Below are 19370 nucleotides of genomic sequence, written 5' to 3'. Positions count from 1 at the left end.
ATCCACCCGCCTCGGCCTCCCAAAGTGCTGGGATTACAGGCTTGAGCCACCACGCCCGGCCACAGATACTTTTAAACCGCAGGATGTCTGCCTGTCCCTAAAACAAAGCTGTATGCAGTCTGTTGATCTAAATTTGTAACCTTAAACCATAAACCTTGGACCAGTAAGTGCTTAACCCAGCCCAAACCCCAAACCTCCTAAGCTAGGAGGACAGGGCCATTCCCAAACTATGGCTCATATTTCAGAGGTGAATCAGAACGCCTTCATGTGTCTAACCTAGGAAAACAGAGGTTAAGAGAAACAAAGTTCTTATGTTCACGGCTAAAATCACATCACCCTGAAACAGAACACTGCTTAGCTAATGTTGATAAAAAGGTCAGACCAGCAATTATGTGTTGAGGATTATTTAGATGAGAAATCAAATACATTGTTGCTTAAGAAATGCAGTTTGTTCATAATACAGAGTTAGTTAAATAACATGTTATCTTCAGAAGAAGAAACAGAGTGTTGAGCTTTAAAGCATTTGAAAGCACTGCCGTAGAAGGCATACAGATCATTGCACAGGTACACACCTGCTGTGGTGGTTTGCTGCCTCCATCAGGTACACACCTGCTGTGGTGGTTTGCTGCCTCCATCCCCCGTCAGCTACATCAGGCACTTCTCCCAGTGTTATCCCTCCCCAACCTCCCCAACCCCAGCTGTCCCCGCTGTCCCTCCCCAACCCCCGCTGTCCGTTGTATGTGGTTCCCCCCACCCAACACACCCTAGTGTGTGATGCTCCCCTCCCTGTGCCCCTGTGTTCTCATTGTTCAACACCCACCTATGAGTGAGAACATGTGGTGTTTGCTTTTCTGTTCTTGTGTCAGTTTGCTGAGAATGATGGTTTCCAGATTCATCTACATCCCTACAAAGGATGTGAACTCATCCTTTTTTATGGTTGTATAGTATTCCATGGTATATATGTGCCACATATTCTTTATCCAGTCTATTGTTGATGGGCATTTGGGTTGGTTCCAGGTCTTTGCTATTGTAAACAGTGCTGCGATGAACATACGTGTGCATGTGTCTTTATAACAGAACGATTTATAATCCTTTGGGTATATACCCAGTAATGGGATTGCTGGGTCAAATGGAATTTCTATTTCTAGATCCTTAAGGAATCGCCACACTGTCTTCCACAATGGTTGAACTAATTTACACTCCCACCAACAGTGTGAAAGTGTTCCTGTTTCTCCACATCCTCTCCAGCATCTGTTGTCTCCACATTTTTTAATGATTGCCATTCTAACTGGCGTGAGATGGTATCTCAATGTGGTTTTGATTTGCATTTCTCTAATGACCAGTGATGGTGAGCATTTTTTCATGTATTGGCCTCATAAATGTTTTCTTTTGAAAAGTGTCTGTTCATATCCTTCATCCACTTTTGAATGGGTTTGTTTGCTTTTTTCTTGTAAATCTGTTTTAGTTCTTTGTAGATTCTGGATATTAGCCCTTTGTCAGATGGGTAGATTGTAAAAATTTTTTCCCATTCTGTTGGTTGCTGGTTCACTCTAATGATAGTTTCTTTTGCTGTGCAGAAACTCTTAAGTTTAATTAGATCCCATTTGCCTATTTTGGCTTTTGTTGCTATTACTTTTGGTGTTTTGGTCATGAAGTCCTTGCCTATGCTTATGTCCTGAATGGTATTGCCTAGGTTTTTTTCAAGGGTTTTTATGGTGTTAGGTCTTATGTTTAAGTCTTTAATCCATCTGGAGTTAATTTTAGTGTAAGGTGTAAGGAAGGGGTCCAGTTTCAGCTTTCTGCACATAGGTAGCCAGTTTTCCCAACACCATTTATTAAACAGGGAATATTTTCCCCATTGCTTGTTTTTTTCAGTTTTGTACCCAGAACTTAAATCACAATAAAAAACAAAATAATAAATAGGGCAGGTAAAAAAAAAAAAAAAGACAAAGGTAGGAATTCAGCAAATATGGCATTTACTACTGGTATGGTATTTGCTGTGGTATTTAACACTGCCTTGGATCATGAAATCATGGCTACCATGGCGATCTGCTTTGGATCTCTGTCCCCACCCAAATCTGGATCAGGCATGGTGGGTCACACCTGTAATCTCAGCCCTTTGGGAGGCAGAGGCAGGTGGATCATTAGAGCCCAGAAGTTCCAGAAAAGCCTGGGCAAGCAATGTTGGGAAATGCTGGGAAACCCTGTCTCTACAAACAAACAAACAAAAAACAAAACAAAAGAAAAAAAACCAGGAGTGGTGGTAAGCACCTGTCCTCCCAATTACCAGGGAGGCTGAGGTGGGAGGACTGCTTGAAGCCCAGGAGGTCAGAAGACCCTGTCTCAAAAACAAAAACAAAACAAAATACCCAGTGCTGGAGGGGTCTTTGTGGGAGGTGACCGGATCAGGAGGCAGCTTCTGATGCTTTGGCGCTGTTCCTCTCGTGCTGTTCTTATGCTCGGGTTCTCATGAGAGCTGGGGTAGCACCTCTCGCCTCTCTCTCCTCCTTCTCCCACTGTGTGAAATGTACTTGCTTCACCTCTGCCTTCCACCATGACTGGACGTTTCCTGAGGCCTCCCTAGAAGCAGAAGCCACTATGCTTCCTGTACCACCTGCAGAACCGTGAGCCAATTAAACCTCTTTACTTTAGAAATCAAAAAAAAAAAAAAAAAGAATGCATAAAGATCAGGAATTTTTTTTTTTTGAGATGGAGTCTCGCTCGGTCACCAGGCTGGAGTGCAGTGGCTCAGCTCACTGCAACCTCCACCTCCCAGGTTCAAGCAATGCTCGTGCCTCAGCCTCCCAAGTAGCTGGGATTACAGGCATGCACCACCACACCAGGCTAATTTTTATATTTTTAGTAGAGATGGGGCTTCACCATACTGGCCAGGATGGTCTCAACTTCTTGACTTTGTGATCCACCAGCCTCAGCCTCCCAAAGTGCTGGGATTACAGGCGTGAGCCACCACACCTGGCCAGAAAAATATTTTTTAAAGAACAAAATGCCCTTTTACAGTATTATCTATTACAAGTGCAAGTTAATCTTAAAATTCAATTCAACATATCTAGGTAAAAATGGGAGTGCCTCAGATAAATACTGCTGTCTTTTTACACATGACCATGTTTATTAAGGATGCACATATACAAAGCTAGATTTGACCTTCATTTACAGCAGAACAATTTAATACTGGGAAGTAGATATTCCAGAAGTGACCCAACTTGTAAGACTCCAGTGAGAAACCCTCATGACTGGGCCCAGACTCCAGAGCCAACCTGCCTGACACTGTCTGCAGCTCCGCCACCCACAGTCCACCGGCTGTGTGACTTTGGGCAAGGCTCCTGTGCATTGTTTCCACGTCTGTGAACATGCAGGAAGGGCCTGGCCCCCTGCAAGCAGTAGATGGTGCCAGCTATTAAGATCACGTTTGGCGGCGGCCCCGTGAAAGGCGTTCCTGCCACACGGTTCTGACGCGCCCTCACGCTCTCTCCCCTCCACCACATGCTCCTCTCATCATCTATCCCCTTTTCTGTTTCAGTGAATCTTCTTTCCCTCTCTTGGGACACTTCAGGCTCATCTACAAGTCACAAACACCAGAGGCCTGGGAGGGGCCCATCCTTCCAAAGGACTTCTGACACCTGAGCAAATGAAGAGTCTCACAAATTGGTTCCTTTGAAACCAATTGCCAGTGAAAATCCTGATGCCTCAGAAACTAATTCCTTTCACCGTCAAGCAAACTAAAGGTTTTTGCTATATTTGTGTATTCAAGGAACAGCTTGAAGCAGACACCCCCAGCACCACAACGAAAATCATGGTCAGTCTGAGCTCTCTTTGAGTGTTAAAGGAATATTACCAATATTCCCCACTGGTCCCCACCCAGCTGGACGGGCCATTCCTGCCAGTGCCCAGGTGCACACTGCATGCTTCTCACACTCTGGATTCATTCTTCACCACCACTAGATCGTGGCACCTGAGGGCTGGAAAGGATTTCACAAGTCATCTACATCGAAGGTCACAGATCCAGATTCCCAGAGGCCCAGTCAGGTCATGAGTCACAAAGGGACCGGAGCCAGCTGGGGACTGTGTGTCCCATGTGAAGGAAGAGCTGCCCCCTGGCTCCGGCTCTCACCGCAGGCCTAGGACAGCCAGACGAGTGGTTAAGAGGAACTGAAAATTCAGACTTTATGTGTGGACCAAGCAAAACACATTCCAGAGATGGCCCAAGTGCTTCCAGGTCACACATTCCAATCCAGACAGAGCAGCGGTTCCCACCCGCAAGCCTCAGACCCTGGAGATGTAAAGAGCTGCTACCCTGTGGCCACTGAATCCAGCGCTGGAAGAGAGACCAGGGCTCCCAACAGAGTCACCTGTGGACTCCAGAGACGGTGGCGGGAAGACAGACAAGGGCTCCAGACAGACATCACCTGTGGACTGCAGAGACGGTGTGCCTTGCTCTTATAAGCACTTTTTTTTAACATAAAAGGACACTATAATGTTAACAAAACCAAATTTTATTTCCAAACAGCTCTAAGCTGATGATTTTTCATTTCACATTTTCTTAAATGAGGAGATCCCAAAAGCACCATGACAGTCACGCAGGGTGCACAGATTTTATCTGATTAGAAAGGGGACTCCGGGCTTGAACCCTCACCACCACCCAGACCCATTCTGCCACTTGAATGGTGAGACTGCGAGGTGGTGTGACTTGCCCGTAGTCACACGGCTCCTCGAAGAACCAGGAGGGAAAGCCAGGCTCCGAGCCCTGTTCCCAGCTCCTTCACCTCCACCCGGGAGCAGGGACCCCGCCCAGGAGAGACGTGCGAGAAGAGGCACCGCGTGGTGGGAACTCTGAGCAAACATGATCGTAACACGTTCTGGGCTGAGGCCTCCACACTCACCTCTTCAAAGTTCCACGGAAGGACAGAATTAGGAGCCTGGACAGCGCTACACGCCCGCCCCCTCAGCTGTGTCTCACAGGAGTGCCTTCCAGCCGCCGGCAGATGCGGACCTTGTCACCTTACAATGCTGGGTGACAACGCAGCTTGAGAACTAAAATTCTGCTCTCCTGTGCTTGCCGCTCCCTCCCCCACTTCTCCAGCCGCTTCTTCCTCCCCACGCCCAAGGCAGTCTCCGAACATCCCTTTCATAACCTCGTCCTCCCATCTGCCCCACTTCCACAGCTGGCTGGCTCCATTATGAACAAGAGGCTGAATGAATTCACTTTTGATTCTTGCTGTCGGTCTACAGGTGTTAGTTAAGAAGGACTGGCTTAAGATGCCAGCAGAGATTAAACACATGAGGGTAAGTCAAGACCAGGTCCTGGGAAGCCAGAGCAGGTGTGGGAAAGAGGCGCATGTGTTCCACTCATGAGGGTGAGTCAAGACCAGGTCCTGGGAAGCCAGAGTAGGCGTGGGGAAGCGGGGCATGCGTTCCACTCAGGGCATCTGCGGCGACCGGGGCGGACGGTGCCAAACACAGATGTGTAAGCTGTGCACTGCTCAATTCCAAGGGCACCACTCAAAAAGACGAGTGACGAGTAGTGCCCTCCGGAGCTGTGCAGGCAGCACAGGGAGGGGCCGGCGGGAACGCAGGTCTGGCCGTGAAAAGATCCAGCCCGTCTCTCGGTGCTTCTGTTAGTTAATCGTGACGGCCCCATGGAGTTTCTCCGACTTGCATGTGCTGCAGAGCCTCCTGGCAGCTTACCAAACCCAAGGACTGCCCAGCCCTCCCCTGAAACTCTGATTCCTCAGCTCTAGGGAGGGACTGAGGCATCTGTGTGTTTCGTTTGTTTGTTTGTTCGATATAGAATCTCACTCTGTCGCCCAGGCTGGAGTGCAGTGGCACGATTTCGGCTCATTGCAACCTCCCAGTTCAAGCAATTCTCCCACTTCAGCTTCCTGAGTAGCTGGGATTGCAGGCGCCCACCATCACACCCGGCTAATTTTTGCATTTTTAGTAGAGACAGGGTTTCACCATGTTGGCCAGGCTGGTCTCGAACTCCCGACCTCAGGTGATCTGCCCACCTTGGCCTCCCAAAGTGCTGAGATTACAGGTGTGAGCCACCGCGCCTGACCCTGTGTGTTGTTTTTTAACAACCAGCCTCTTGAGAAACTCTAAACAACAAAGTTGAGGCTTCTGAGAAGAAAGACACTGCCAGTGCCAAGACTGTGTTACCAAGGGGGATGTTTATACTTTTACGAAATTTAGTCCTTTGAGCTCAGCCCTTTTTATAAAGAATACTATTTCTAAAGACGGTTGATGATGGCACACACATACAATCCATGACGCAACTGCCTCTATAAACCCGACCCTGGCTGCTCCTTGTCACGGTTTTTAAGCGCATTCAGACAGACACCGCAGACACTGCAATGACGTTACTATTCTGACGGCTTGTGAAATTTATGGCCACCGTGTGCCAAATCACAGGAGACCCACATTCCACAGCTCCTCCCTCCAGCATGGCCACATGGCACACACTCGGACACATACCTTGTGCTCCTCCTTCATCACCTGCTCGATGAGTTCGGATTTCACCGGAGGCTTGGAATACTGGCCTGAGAGAAGGCCATGTCCTAACTTAGTCCTGGCCAGGGCACAGAAACAAAACAAAAAGGTCGTTGTTGTTCTTCCAGAGCGATATTAAATGTATCGATGAATTTCAGCAAGTACAGCTGCTGTCAGGTGGAGCATTAGATCTGATTACACACAAATAACTTATTTATTTGATTCTGCTTCATACTGCTGCCAGTTTCAAATTTTCTTCAATACTTTGTAGATCATTTTATCTTCTTGGAAAAGTAACACATTCTCATTTTAGAATGCTTTTTAAAAAATACATAAAGAATTCCCTTTAATTTTGCAACCCAGAGATAACCACTGTGAACATTTTATTGGATGCTTTTTCAAAAAAAAAAAAAACAATACAAATCCGGCACTTACATCTGTGTGTTGAAATCCTGCGTTGGATCCAAAGGTGAGTAGTCAAATATTCTGGGGAGGTTTCCTACATACCTAGAAATGAGAGGCAATAGTTACACCACAGCAACTGTGAGAAGAACAGGACCAAAACAAGCCATCATTCTTCCTAAGACCACCTTGCCCCATGGTCAGATTAAACAATCTACCTGAAGAAAAGTTTTTCCTGAGATCCCGCGTCTACCGCCACCCATGAAGCTTCCTGAAACGTTTTCGCTTCTGTCAGTGGGTCTCAGCCCTTGCTATAAGTTAGATTCACCCAAAGAGTTTATTTTAAATATACCAAAGCCAGAACAACCCCTAGATGTTCCAATTTCATTGCTTAAGAGCGAGGCCTGGGATTTGGGATTTCTTTTAAAAGTTCCCTGAGTGACTCTAGCATGCAGTCAGGGTGAAGAACCACTGGCTTAGCCATCACAATCACCGCCTCAGTGACAACGGTGCAGGGCCAGGTGCGGTGGCTCACACCTGGCATCCCCGCACTTTGGGAGGCTGACACAGGAGGATCACCTGAGGTCAGGAGTTCGAGACCAGCCTGGCCAACATGGAAAAACCCCATCTCTAATAAAAAATACAAAAATTAGCCAGGCATGGTGGCACATGCCTATAATCCCAGCTACTCGGGAGGCTGAGGCAGGAGAGTCACTTGAAGCCTGGAGTTGGAGGTTGCAGTGAGCAGAGATGGCGCCCTGAGCTCCAGCCTGGGTGAGAGAGCAAGACTGTCAAAAAAAAAACAACGACAACAGTGCAGTTAGCGACAAGACCTGACTCAAACCGAAACGCGGGCCAGCTCCTCCGAGCCCTCTGCCTGACCCCCCTTTCCTTGGGCTTCCCCGTCTGTCCTGGTAGATGAGTCTGAGTAAGCACTCTGCTAAGTCAGGTTAGTGAACATCGCCCATGCTTGCTATCCGACCAGCCCGGCCTGCCTTCAGCAATCACCCCACCAAGTCTGAGGAGCCAGAAACCCCTTATCCTAGATTTTCTTCTTCGCGATTTTCTGTCCCCTGCCCCACCCAACTCCTTGGTTACAAATTCCCACTCGACCGTGTTGGAATCAGAGTTGAGTCCAACGTCTCCCCCAGTCCAAGGCCCTGCTGCTGTGTTCCTATTCCTATGGCCATGGGTCCCACTGCAGAAAGTCTGCCTTAGCATCTTTAACAAGTGCTTGGGTAATTCTTTTCTTTAACATTAAAAATTGTTCCAATAATCTCAACGTGGATAGTAACAGTCATAGCAGCGACAGCTGCCATGTCCTGACGGGTGTCCTGAATTAGCCTGTTGAGACTTCATTGCAACCACGTGAGGAAGGATTGTTGTTATCATTATTCCCATTTGAGACGTGAGAAATTGGAATGCAAATTCGTCAGGCAGCTTCCAAAGCCTCCAAGGCACCTGAAACCCCAGCACTTTTAGAGGCCGAGGTGGGATGATTGCCTGAACCTCAGAGTTGACAGCAGCCTGGCCAACATAGAGACTCCATCTCTACAAAAAACCTAAAATCAGCTGGTGCAGTAGGAGGTACTGTAGGACCGTAGCTGCAGCTACCTGAGAGGCCAGGGTGGGAGGACTGCGTGAGCCCCGGAGGTCAAGGCTGCAGTGAGCCCTGATCGTACCACCACACTCCAGCCTGGGGTGACAGGGCAAGACCCTGTCTCAAAAAAAAAAGGCTACCAGGGAGGGAGTAATGAGGCCCAGAATGGACCCAAGCAGCCTGGCACCGGGCCGCGCTCGGAACCGCTCTGCTGGCTGTGCCCGCTGTCCACGGCCCCCAGAGCAGCCTGCAATCCCTCCTGGCAAGCTCGTCCTGGCAGAGCAGTGCCAGCTCTGACACTGACCTCCAATCGCCACACACAGTCACTCCGTTCCCTTCTTCAATTCACTTCTGATTTCACACCCTCTACTCTGTGTGGTTCTTTCCCCGCTGTCTTCGACCTCTAGCCTGGACGCTGTAGGAAGAGGAATCTGAAAGCAGACCCCTTTCTCCAGCCTTCATTGCCCCCTCCCCCAACTTCTCTGGCCTCCTCTGCCACTGTGTTCCCCCAGCCCACAGCATCCCGCCACCTGTCCCTCCTGCTGCCCCAGCGCGTGACAAACTTGCTCGTGTCTCAAGATCATGCCTTCTGCGGTCTCTCTCCTGGGATGCTGTCTCAGAGATCCTTGCTCAGCAGCTCCTTCTCAAGTCTGTTGACAAGCCACCTCCCCAGACCCTTACATAAAACAAGAGGGGCCGCGCTCACCCACCTGACTCCCTACCGTCTGCTCCTGACTGGCTCCCTTCTTAGCACGCATCGCTACCTGCAGTTTTATCATCTACTCGTGGGACCGTGTGGCTGCATCTCCACCCAAATCTCATCTTGAATTGTAGCTCCTCTGATTCTCACGGGCGGTGGGAGGGACCCGGCGGGAGGTAAGTGAATCATGGGGGCAGGTCTTCCCCATGCTGTTCTCGTGACAGTGAGTAACTCTCACGAGATCTGACAGTTTATAACGGGGAGTTCCCCTGCACAAGCGCTTGCCTGCCACCATGCAAGGTGTGACTTTGCTCCTCATCTGCCCTCTGCCATGACTGTGAGGCTTCCCCATCCACGTGGAACTGTGGGTCAATTAAACCTCTTTCCTTTATAAATTAACAGTCTTGAGTACGTCTTTATTAGTAGTGTGAGAATGGATGGATACATCTTGTTTAGTATCTGTCTTTCCAGAGATTATACACTAGAATGTAATCTCATGAAGGCAGCAACTTCATCTACATCACTGCATCTCCAGCACTAGAACAGCATCTGACATGTAAAAGACACTCTAAATATTTGTTGAATGAATACGTTTATGTCACACAATCACACAACTAACTTCCATAACTGAATATTGACAACCAAACAGAAAAAGCATTATTGCAGTGAAGCCCCGGCAAAGAACCATGACACACTATTAGTTGGCAATGACCTCTAACTACTAGAAACTTCCAGGCACCTGCTGTCCACGAACTCAGAAGTTGTAGCTCAGATAATGTACCTACATCAAAATTAACAGAGCACGCTTCTCAGGACCAGTCCCATTCAAAGGACAAACACAACAGAAGCCAAACTTCAGAGCTAAACTATTTAGATGCGGGGCTACACTGCAGAATCCCAACAATGCACGACACAATGAACTCGGGCACTCTCTTCTGGTCCAGTTTTAGTCACATCTCAAAACCTGACAAGACAAAAACCTCCCTGGAAAGGTGCACACTAATGAACAGGCTGATGCTTTAAGGCAAGACAGAAAGAAGAGAAGAGGTAAAGAGAATAAACCTTTTTTTTTTTTTTTTTTTTGAGACACCGTCTCACTCCCTCACCCAGGCTGGAGTGCAGTGGCATAATCTTGGCTCACTGCAACCTGCGCCTCCCGAGTTCAAGCAATTCTCTCGCCTCAGCCTCCCGAGTAGCTGGGAATACAGGCGCCTGCCACCACGCCCCGCTAATTTTTTAGTAGAGACGGGGTTTCACGATGTTGGCCAGGCTGGTCTTGAACTCCTGACCTCAAGTGATCCACCCACCTCAGCCTCCCAAAGTGCTGGGATTAGAGGCGTGAGCCGCCATGCCTGGCCGACAATTAATCTTTGATGTCAGAAAAGTCCACTTTGCTGGCACCTGAGGTCAGGGAGAAAAAGAGAGAAGTCCATTTTGCTATCACTATATATCCCTTTTCTAACTGATGAAGAAAATCTTCCATTATAACAAAATTAAATTAAAATGCAGAAGCCATGCTAGATAATTTTCATAGATGTTATACCTTCTGTCTGTAATCTAGCAGTTCTTAAAAGGATGTCATTACGCTATCTAGTAATCCATCTTAGTTGTAAGTCCATCGGTACACCAGTTTACTTAGATTCGATCCTCAATGAAAAGGATTCTGAAAAGTAAACTAGGTTCAAGCGGCAGGCAGGGCACTGAGGATCGGGCCGAGTTCCCAGTAACACTACGACTGTGCATGAGCCACTCAATCTTTCTGAGTCATTTTTCTTTTCTTTCCTTTCCTTTTTATTTTTCTTTAATTTTCTTCTTCCTATTTATTTATTTCCTGAAATAGAATCTCACTCTATCACCCGGGCTGGAGTACAGTGGCGTGATCTCAGCTCACTGCAACCTCTGCCTTCAAGCAATTCTCCTGCCTCAGCCTCCTGAGTAACTGGGATTACAAGCGCCCACCACCACACCTGGTTAATTTTTGTATTTTCAGTTGAGATGGGGTTTCATCATGTTAGTCAGTCTGGTCTTGAACTCCTGACTTCAGGTGATCCACCCACCTTGGCCTCCCAAAGTGCTGGGATGACAGGTGTGAGCCACCACACCCAGCCAACATATATTTTTCATTAAAGAAAAACCCAGAGAGTTAACTCTTCGTCGAACTTTGAAGTGTAGGGTGAATTTTTTTTAACTGCAGGTTGTAAAGCACTAAGAGTGGTGTCGGGCTTCATAACAAAAGAACACAAGTTTCTTTCATTCTAGTTTAAAAGAAACAATAATTACGCTACTGCTACCAGAGGACGGTCCTTCAACAGTTTCAAAAAGGATCTTGGAGCATAAATCACGTGAGATGGAGCTACGGTGCTCCCCGTGAAAAGATAACACAGGTGTGGCGCGTGGGTAAAAATTCATACAAATCATAGGGTTTCCTTTCTGAGCTTCCACCTCGCCCTGGCCAAAGCCAGCGCCTGCACTCCTGCACACGCATCAGGGCGCTCTCCCTGCTTCACGGCTCGTCTGACAGCCTCCCTCCTTTCTCCTTGGTGGAATGTGCCTCGTTTGGAAGCCTGCAGTTGTTCCGATGACTCTTTTCTTGATGCCGTTTGTCCTCTTCCTTCCTGCCTGGGGATGAGGACCACGTCCTTCTGTTCACCACCCACCCCACACACTTGGCACACTGCTTAGCAGAAAAGAACTCACTCTCTATTGGCTGGATGAAAAAATGAAAGCTAGACATGGAAAATGAACCATGAATTTTCAAAGCAAGAAAACAGCACGAAGAGGTAAAAGTCTCCAAACACCAAGAGAGGAAAGAGAAGGGTGTGTGACATACTTTGGATCAGCCTCCACTAAAGCCATGAGGATTTCAACTCCACGCAGGTGAAGCAAGAGCCTGGACTTTCCTGAATGCTGCCTGCCTGTCTGAGCTCACACTTAAACCACGAAGGAAACCTACCTCTGGGACACGCTCGGGTGACTCTGCCCTGAGGCACTGGCTGCCCGACACCAGGCCCAGCCCCCGGCTCTACAGCCCCCACCCTCAGCACAACCCGAGGGAGAAAACAGCCAGCCACAGACAGGCTGCTGAGCCCCTCGGCGTGGGAAGGGAAGGCGGTCTTCCACGGACACAGTCAGCGCGCGCCTAAATCAGCACTCCCACATGACTGTGGTCAAGGGTCAGCTGTTTTGTTTATTTCAACTCAGACAGAGGATACCTTTTAAAAACACAGTTAGTGAGGACAGTTAATGGGGACAAAAGTATAATTAGAGTTAACAAGATCTAGTATTTGACGGCACAACAGGATGACTGTAGTCAACAATAATTTGTTGTGTATTTTAAAATAACTAAAAGTGAAATTGGAATGTTCCTAATACAAAGAAATGATAAATGCTTGAGGTGACGGACACCCCAATTACCCCAATTGATGTGATATGACACACTGTATACCTGCCTCATAATATCATATATACCCTATAAATATATACACCTGCTATGTACCCATAATAATTAAAAATAACCTGGCCGGATGTGATGGCTCCTGCCTATAATCACAGCACTTTGGGAGGCCAAGGAGGGTGGATCATGAGGTCAAGAGACAGAGATCATCCTGGCCAACATGGCGAAACCCCGTCTCTACTAAAAAAAATACAAAAATTAGCCGGGCATGGTGGCGCCCACCCGTAGTCCCAGCTACTCCAGAGGCTGAAGCAGGAGAATCACTTGAACCTGGGAGGCGGAGGCTGCAGTGAGCTGAGATGGCGCCACGGCACTCCAGCCTAGTGACAGAGCAAGACTCTGTCTCAAAAAAAAAATAAAAAATAAAAAAACTTAATAGTTAAAAAATACAATTAAAAGAAATTATTACAAACGTGAAATGCCAATTGTAAGACACAACAGCAATGTCATTGTCACGACGGTTTCCCACGCTCACTCCCTATTTCATGGCAGCACAAGGCCCAGCACCAGCCGAGCCACACTTTAAGGAGCCAGCAGTGGAAGTCCTGACCCCTGAGGACACGGCAGCCCACCACGAGAGAGGCACTAACCAGCCCAGTCACGGATCGCCCCAGCACATCTGCAGGAGGGAACTGGCAGATGTGCTATGAAGATTAACGGCTAATACATTCTTGGTACGTAGGGCGATGGTCAAAAAGCAGAAACTGTTATTAATCACAAAGCCCTGGACGGTGTTTTTCAGTTCATGAAGCTCTTCTTGTCTCACCTGATCCCCATAACACTCGACAAGTGTTCTCACCCAGTCTCTGTGGAAGGTGGGCCTCAGGAAAGGTGGCAAAAGGTCCTGAAGCCATAAAGATGGGCTTTCCAGTGTCCTGAGCGGGCTGGACCTAGAGGGGCAGGGTAGGGCTGCAGGGCCGGGGCTGCATGGGGGGCACTTACGCCCTCTGGAACTGCAGGATGCCGGCTGGACCTAGAGGGGCAGGGCAGGGCTGCAGGGCTGGGGCTGCATGGGGGGCACTTACGCCCTCTGGAACTCCAGGATGCTGGCTGGACCTAAAGGGGCAGGGCAGGGCTGCATGCCCGGGTCTGTGTGGGGGCACTTACGCCCTCTGGAACTCCGGGATGCTGGCTGGATCTAGAGGGGCAGGGTGGGGCTGCATGGGGGGCACTTATGCCCTCTGGAACTCCAGGATGCTGGCTGGACTTAAAGGGGCAGGGCAGGGCTGCATGCCCGGGTCTGTGTGGGGGCACTTACGCCCTCTGGAACTCTGGGATGCTGGCTGGACCTGGACGGGCAGGGCGGGGCTATATGCCCGGGTCTGCATGGGGGATGCTTATACTCTCTGGAACTCCAGGATGCTGGCTGGACCTAGACGGGCAGGGCGGGGCTGCGTGCCCGGGTCTGCGTGGGGACACTTACGCTCTCTGGAACTCCGGGATGCTGAAGATGGCCTGCATGACGGAGCTCAGGTAGCAGCTGTTGCCCAGGTTCTTCAGCCCCGTGTAGCCGGGGCCGTACATCGGCTTCAGCTTCGTGCCTGACTCCTGGATCACCTCCCACTCACTGACCCTCGGCTTGATCTCATTGTCCTGGAGCCTGTTCTCTGCCTGAGACAAAGTCATCAGCAAGAAACAACCTTCAAAGTGATTCCCATGCAAAGGTCATGTCCCATTAATTATTTCTAATATCATAGGATGTTTCTGCCATTATTTCCTATTACATAGAGAAATAAACAATGTAAATAAAAAAGGCTGAGAGACGGTGATGGCACAACAGTGAATGTACGTCATGCCAGGAACGCCATGGTTAGAAACGGTTAAAACGGCAGGCTTCAGATTATATATATTTTACCACAATTTTAAAACACACATGAAAGAGATTTTAAAGAGAGGCTGGGTGCAGTGGCTCATACCTGTAATCCCAGCACTTTGGGAGGCCGAGGCAGGCAGATCACCTGAGGTCAAGAGTTCGAGACCAGCCTGGCCAACATGGAGAAACCCTGTCTCTACTAAAAATGCAAAAATTAGCTGGGCGTGGTGGAAGGCGCCTGAAGTCCCAGCTACTCGAGAGACTGAGGCAGGAGAATCGCTTGAACCCAGGAGGCGGAGGTTGCAGTGAGCTGAAATTGTGCCACTGCACTGCAGCCTGGGTGACAAGAATGAAAGTCCATCTCAAAAAAAAAACAACCAGATTTTAAAGAGAGAAAGACTGAAAGGGAAAGAGATAAGAGGAGGATGAAGAACAAATAGGAATCAAAAAAGAAGCAATTCAAGGAGTATTCAATGCAACACAGCAAAGGAAAAGGCCAGGCAGCCGGAGAGGATATGGAATAAACCCCGAGACTTGAGACGAGCGCCTTCAAAGAGGAGGGAGTGTGAGGAAGGCAGAGAAAAGCAGAAATGAGTGACAAAGTGGAGACAAAGACGGCAGCAAGGTGAAGAGACGGGGGCAGCCTGGAAGGAGAGGGCTACACGAATGCACGTTTAAATCTTTAAGGGGAAAACGATTCCCCAGTCACGACATCTACTGGAAAACGCAACGTGAAAGGAAGGAGCGCGTCTCCACCAACGGTCATGTGCTGGCTTATTCACTGTCCCTAGGAGCCTTGCTTCCCTTCCTGAAATTAATTAAAGTGATGTTGGTCACAGATAATTTTAAAGGTCACCTCCCCACACCATCTGCCTTTCGTGAACAATGAATGATTCACGCAACTACCCATCAAAGGAGGCTGATTTTGCAAGTCAACTCCAACTCAACCAAAAGAAAACACCTCTTCATTAGACGCAAGAAGGAAATGCAACAATTGAAAGCTACAACCTATAAAGTGAAGACCCCTGTTAGAGGAATTATATGGGAAATAAACCAAGCAGCTCCCGTGTCCTTCCCCATCCCCGCCCCATGCACGGTGGAAATGGAAACAGGAGGCCTCACCCCATGCATGTGAAGCATGTCGATTCCAAAATGCGCCAAGTGCTTGGCCAGATGAGGGTCCAAAACAGGCTCTTCTTCTTGAAAAGAATAAACATCTAGCGGACAAAGGGAAAAGGAGCAGTGGTCAGTCGTCAAGTCACTGAATAGCCAACAGGGATTCTGAGCTCCCACTGTCCACCAGCTTTGGGCCACGTCACTGAACAAAATGAAACCCTTCTGACATGCAACAAGGGGAAAGATAAATGATAATAAATAATACGGAGGCATTTTTTGTAAATATACCTACATATCAGTTCTTTTGACATTTTGGAAAGCTTTTTTTTTAAGTTTCTGAAACAAGAAAAGAGAAAAAAAAAAACAAAGAACAGCATCTAAAGTTAAAGGTATGTAAACATAAATGCCGACCACTCACGTTTCTAAGCAGAACCACAGGGGCATAACTCTGAGCTCAAAAAGAGGGCTGGGTGCCGGAGGAGGGAGTCACGGCCATCCACCAACGGCAGGGGAACCTCGGGGGGACAAAGAGGACACACAGGCCCTCGGGCAGCTTGCTCCATCCAAGACAAAACAAAATCCTGCCCGTGAACCCCAGGTCCTCAAACCTCCCCTCACGCCTCCACCTCCCCCTGCCCCCGCATCCCTTCCTCCTACCTTCCTGTCCACAGAGCCAGCGAGAGGTCTGTGAGCACTGTGGCACCTCCTGAGTGGGTTCGCCTCATAGCACACATAGAAAATGACCGCACTGGGTATTCCAGGGATACTGAGGACTCAGCCGTCCCTGCCGGCCCTGCTGCCCCAGGGGTCCACATCCCAGCAGGCTGAGAGACACCAGTGTTGGTAAGCTCTGTGCTGAGGCGGGCGGCCTCTTTCCCAGGACACTAATATCCCACCTGACAAGGAGGCTTCTGACTGAACCTGTCTTCTCAAAGTGGGGGGTATGGACTCAAAGCAGCAGCCTCACCTGGGAGCTCACTGGAAATGCAGAATCTTGGGCCCCACCCAAGGCCTACTGAATGAGAATCTGCATTTTTAACAAGATCCTTGGGTGCACAGTGAGGTTGGAGGACTGTTTGGTTTTCCAAAACTATCCAGTGTGCTGCCCTATCCATCCTCACACACAGTGTGGCAACAACGACAGAACAGGCATTTCCAAGCCTGTCTTCAGATAAGGAAAAGAGGCTCCTAGAGGGCAGGTGATTTTTGCCTTAAATCCCACAGCTGGCCCAGAACCCAGCTAGTCTGACTCCTGGCCCAATCTTCTTCCCTCTACAGCAGAATATTTATATCTGTGCAGTACACAGTATATCAGAACACCAGGCGGGTGCAGTGGCTCACATCTGTAATCCCAGCACTTTGGAAGGCCAAAGCAGAAGGACCACTGGAGGCCACAGTGAACTGTGATGATGCCACTGCACTCTAGCCTGGGGGACAGAGAGGGACCCTGTCTCTAAAAAAACAGGGGGAAAAAAAGAGTGTTTCTAAAGAAGGAAAAAAAGAAAAAATATATGGATGTATCAGAACAGGACACCAACAGACTTGGTGAAGAAGCCCCCGAGGCCCTTAAAAGGAATGAAGCCTCAACACCCACGGTTTCTTCACTCTCAGATTTGAAAACCAAAATCTCTAACAAGGAAAATGGATCTGAAGATAACATTCTTCGGAACAATGTAAGACAGACTGTCCAAAGAGTTCCCCACGCCTTGGAACATCACCCGGGGAAGAAAAGTAAGGCACAGAAGCTGTGCTGACCTTCTGTCCCACACCCAGATACATGGAGACTCACTGCTCCCGAAAGACATTCGGTCTTTCTATTATTACTAAGTGAAACATTGCATAGCTTTCTTCTCTACTCCTCTCCCCCGGGGGGCCCATTATAACTGTGGATAGCAGCCCTCATTTATACTTTTTAAATATAATTCGGTGTTCCCAAAAGCAAAACAAAAGACAAAATCTCAGCCCAATTAAGAAGAAAATTTCCAAAAAATTGAATATTACTAAAACAAGCAAAAACCTTTGAACTAGTAACTTGAAACAAATACATCAACAGTATTTTTAATCTATGACAGGGGACCAAAAAGTTCCACTCAAATACTAGCTGGAAGGTGCAAATGGCACTCCTGGACACTTTACTTTAGGGAGAGAGTTTGAAGACTTAAGTCTTTGAGCCCCTAACCACCAGGGCTGTATTAGAAAATAATAAAGCTGTGGTAAGTGGACCAGTGGCATTGGCCTGGGATTTTGAAATAAGTGAGGACCACACAGCCCTCCACCGTTCATGACGCATCAGGCTCTGGCGACTCTGACAAGATCACATTTCATACCTCCCGTCATTAACTGCTCCAAAGATATGACCTGATCTGGTCAAACGCTATCGCTATTTCTCATCCCACAGATAAAAACAGTTTAGTGAGTAACATACAAGAAACCTGAAAATGAACTGTGACCGTCAAACTTGGTGATCATGAAGCATTCATAAACGTGTAGAGAAAGAAGTCCCCAGTGGCTTCCGTGGCTGGATACGCTGCGTTGTATGTTCTTCACCGGGAAGCTCATTTGATTCCCAACCTCACCTCAGCAAAGGCAGGTCTTAGCGCAGAAACTACGGCAGTAACCGGGCAACCGCTGACAGGAATTACCCTTCGCGTTCCCCAACTTGGCCTAAACCTTGAAGCCAAGACCATGGCCGGGAAGTTCACAGAGGGATCCTCCCAGGAACAGCCCAAGCAGCGTCTCGTGAGTAACTGCGTTCATTTTAGACGTAAGCCTGTCATCGTTTCGTTTCAAGTTAAGTGACACGCTAAACCAGAAGAGGGTGAGGCAGCGATCCGGCAGCAGAAGAAAAAGGACTTTACAAAAATTTTTTCAACAAGAATATCGCATTTGTGTGATAAGCCTGCTGGAAAACAGCATCTGCAGTAAGCTTAAAGATTAATCAAGGATAAAATAAAAATTAAAAAATTAAAAAAGATTAATTAAGGAAAAGCTTACAGAGCAGAGACAGAAAGAGACGAACCAGGAGCAAGGCTGAGAATCTCTAAGAAACCAGATGAAAGTGACAATAATCATGTGTAATCTCTGAATGGGAAGATTTCTTTTTTTCTCTCTCTTCTGTTTTGTCTAAATGTATTATATTTTGATGGAAAAAAAAGTTTTCTAAGTAACTCCCAGAGATGAACGTGACACTACTGAATGGTACACTGTTAGGACGAGCGTGCCTGGCATGGGTCCTCCTTGCCAACTACCAGGGTTAACTCACGCATTCATCGCGGTCAGCAGCTATTAACTGAATGCCAAATACATACATAGCCTGAGGATATCATGTTAAATAAGTCTCTTCCCTCACAAGTTTAAAGTTTAGTATTTCAAATAGTCTTACAAGACATGCTGGTTTGGTGTGAAGGATCGCATGGTTTAGTCATGTTCCTTAATGCCCTTTCCCAGGCCTCAGAAAATGGCAGGAATCCAGATTCTCCCTCTAGATTCCCCTACAGGAAAGTAGAAGGGAGAGCAGGTAAAGGCGTACTTCACAGTCCTTATGTTAAAACCAGGTGGCTCACATCTGTAATCCCGGCACTTTGGGGGGCCCAGGTGGGTGGATCACCTGAGGTCAGGAGTTCAAGACCAGCCTGACCAATACGGTGAAAGCCCATCTCTACTAAAAATACAAAAATTAGCCGGGTGTGGTGAAACCTGCCTATAATCCCAGCTATTCGGGAGGCTGAGGCAGGATAATCACTTGAACCTGGGAGGCGGAGGAAGCAGTGAGCCGAGATCG

At 48.1% G+C, this 19370-nt stretch overlaps 1 protein-coding gene across 2 annotated transcripts in view; it reads right to left on the bottom strand.

Annotated features, from left to right (window-relative positions):
• The window catches only part of USP13 (ubiquitin specific peptidase 13), a 128096-nt gene that overhangs the window by 48962 nt on the left and 59764 nt on the right, over positions 1–19370 (bottom strand). For both annotated transcript variants that reach the window (XM_017506313.2, XM_037730566.1), the window contains exons 7-10: positions 15596–15690; positions 14084–14271; positions 6940–7011; positions 6490–6583 (exon numbers count right to left, since the gene is read on the bottom strand). In XM_017506313.2, coding sequence (XP_017361802.1) covers positions 6490–6583; positions 6940–7011; positions 14084–14271; positions 15596–15690 — 449 coding nt within the window. The remainder of the gene's footprint in view (positions 1–6489; positions 6584–6939; positions 7012–14083; positions 14272–15595; positions 15691–19370) is intronic.

Source organism: Cebus imitator, unplaced genomic scaffold (assembly GCF_001604975.1).
Source record: "Cebus imitator isolate Cc_AM_T3 unplaced genomic scaffold, Cebus_imitator-1.0 Scaffold353, whole genome shotgun sequence".
NCBI classification, from domain to species: domain Eukaryota; kingdom Metazoa; phylum Chordata; class Mammalia; order Primates; family Cebidae; genus Cebus; species Cebus imitator.
This window is presented reverse-complemented; position numbering and strand designations above follow the sequence as displayed.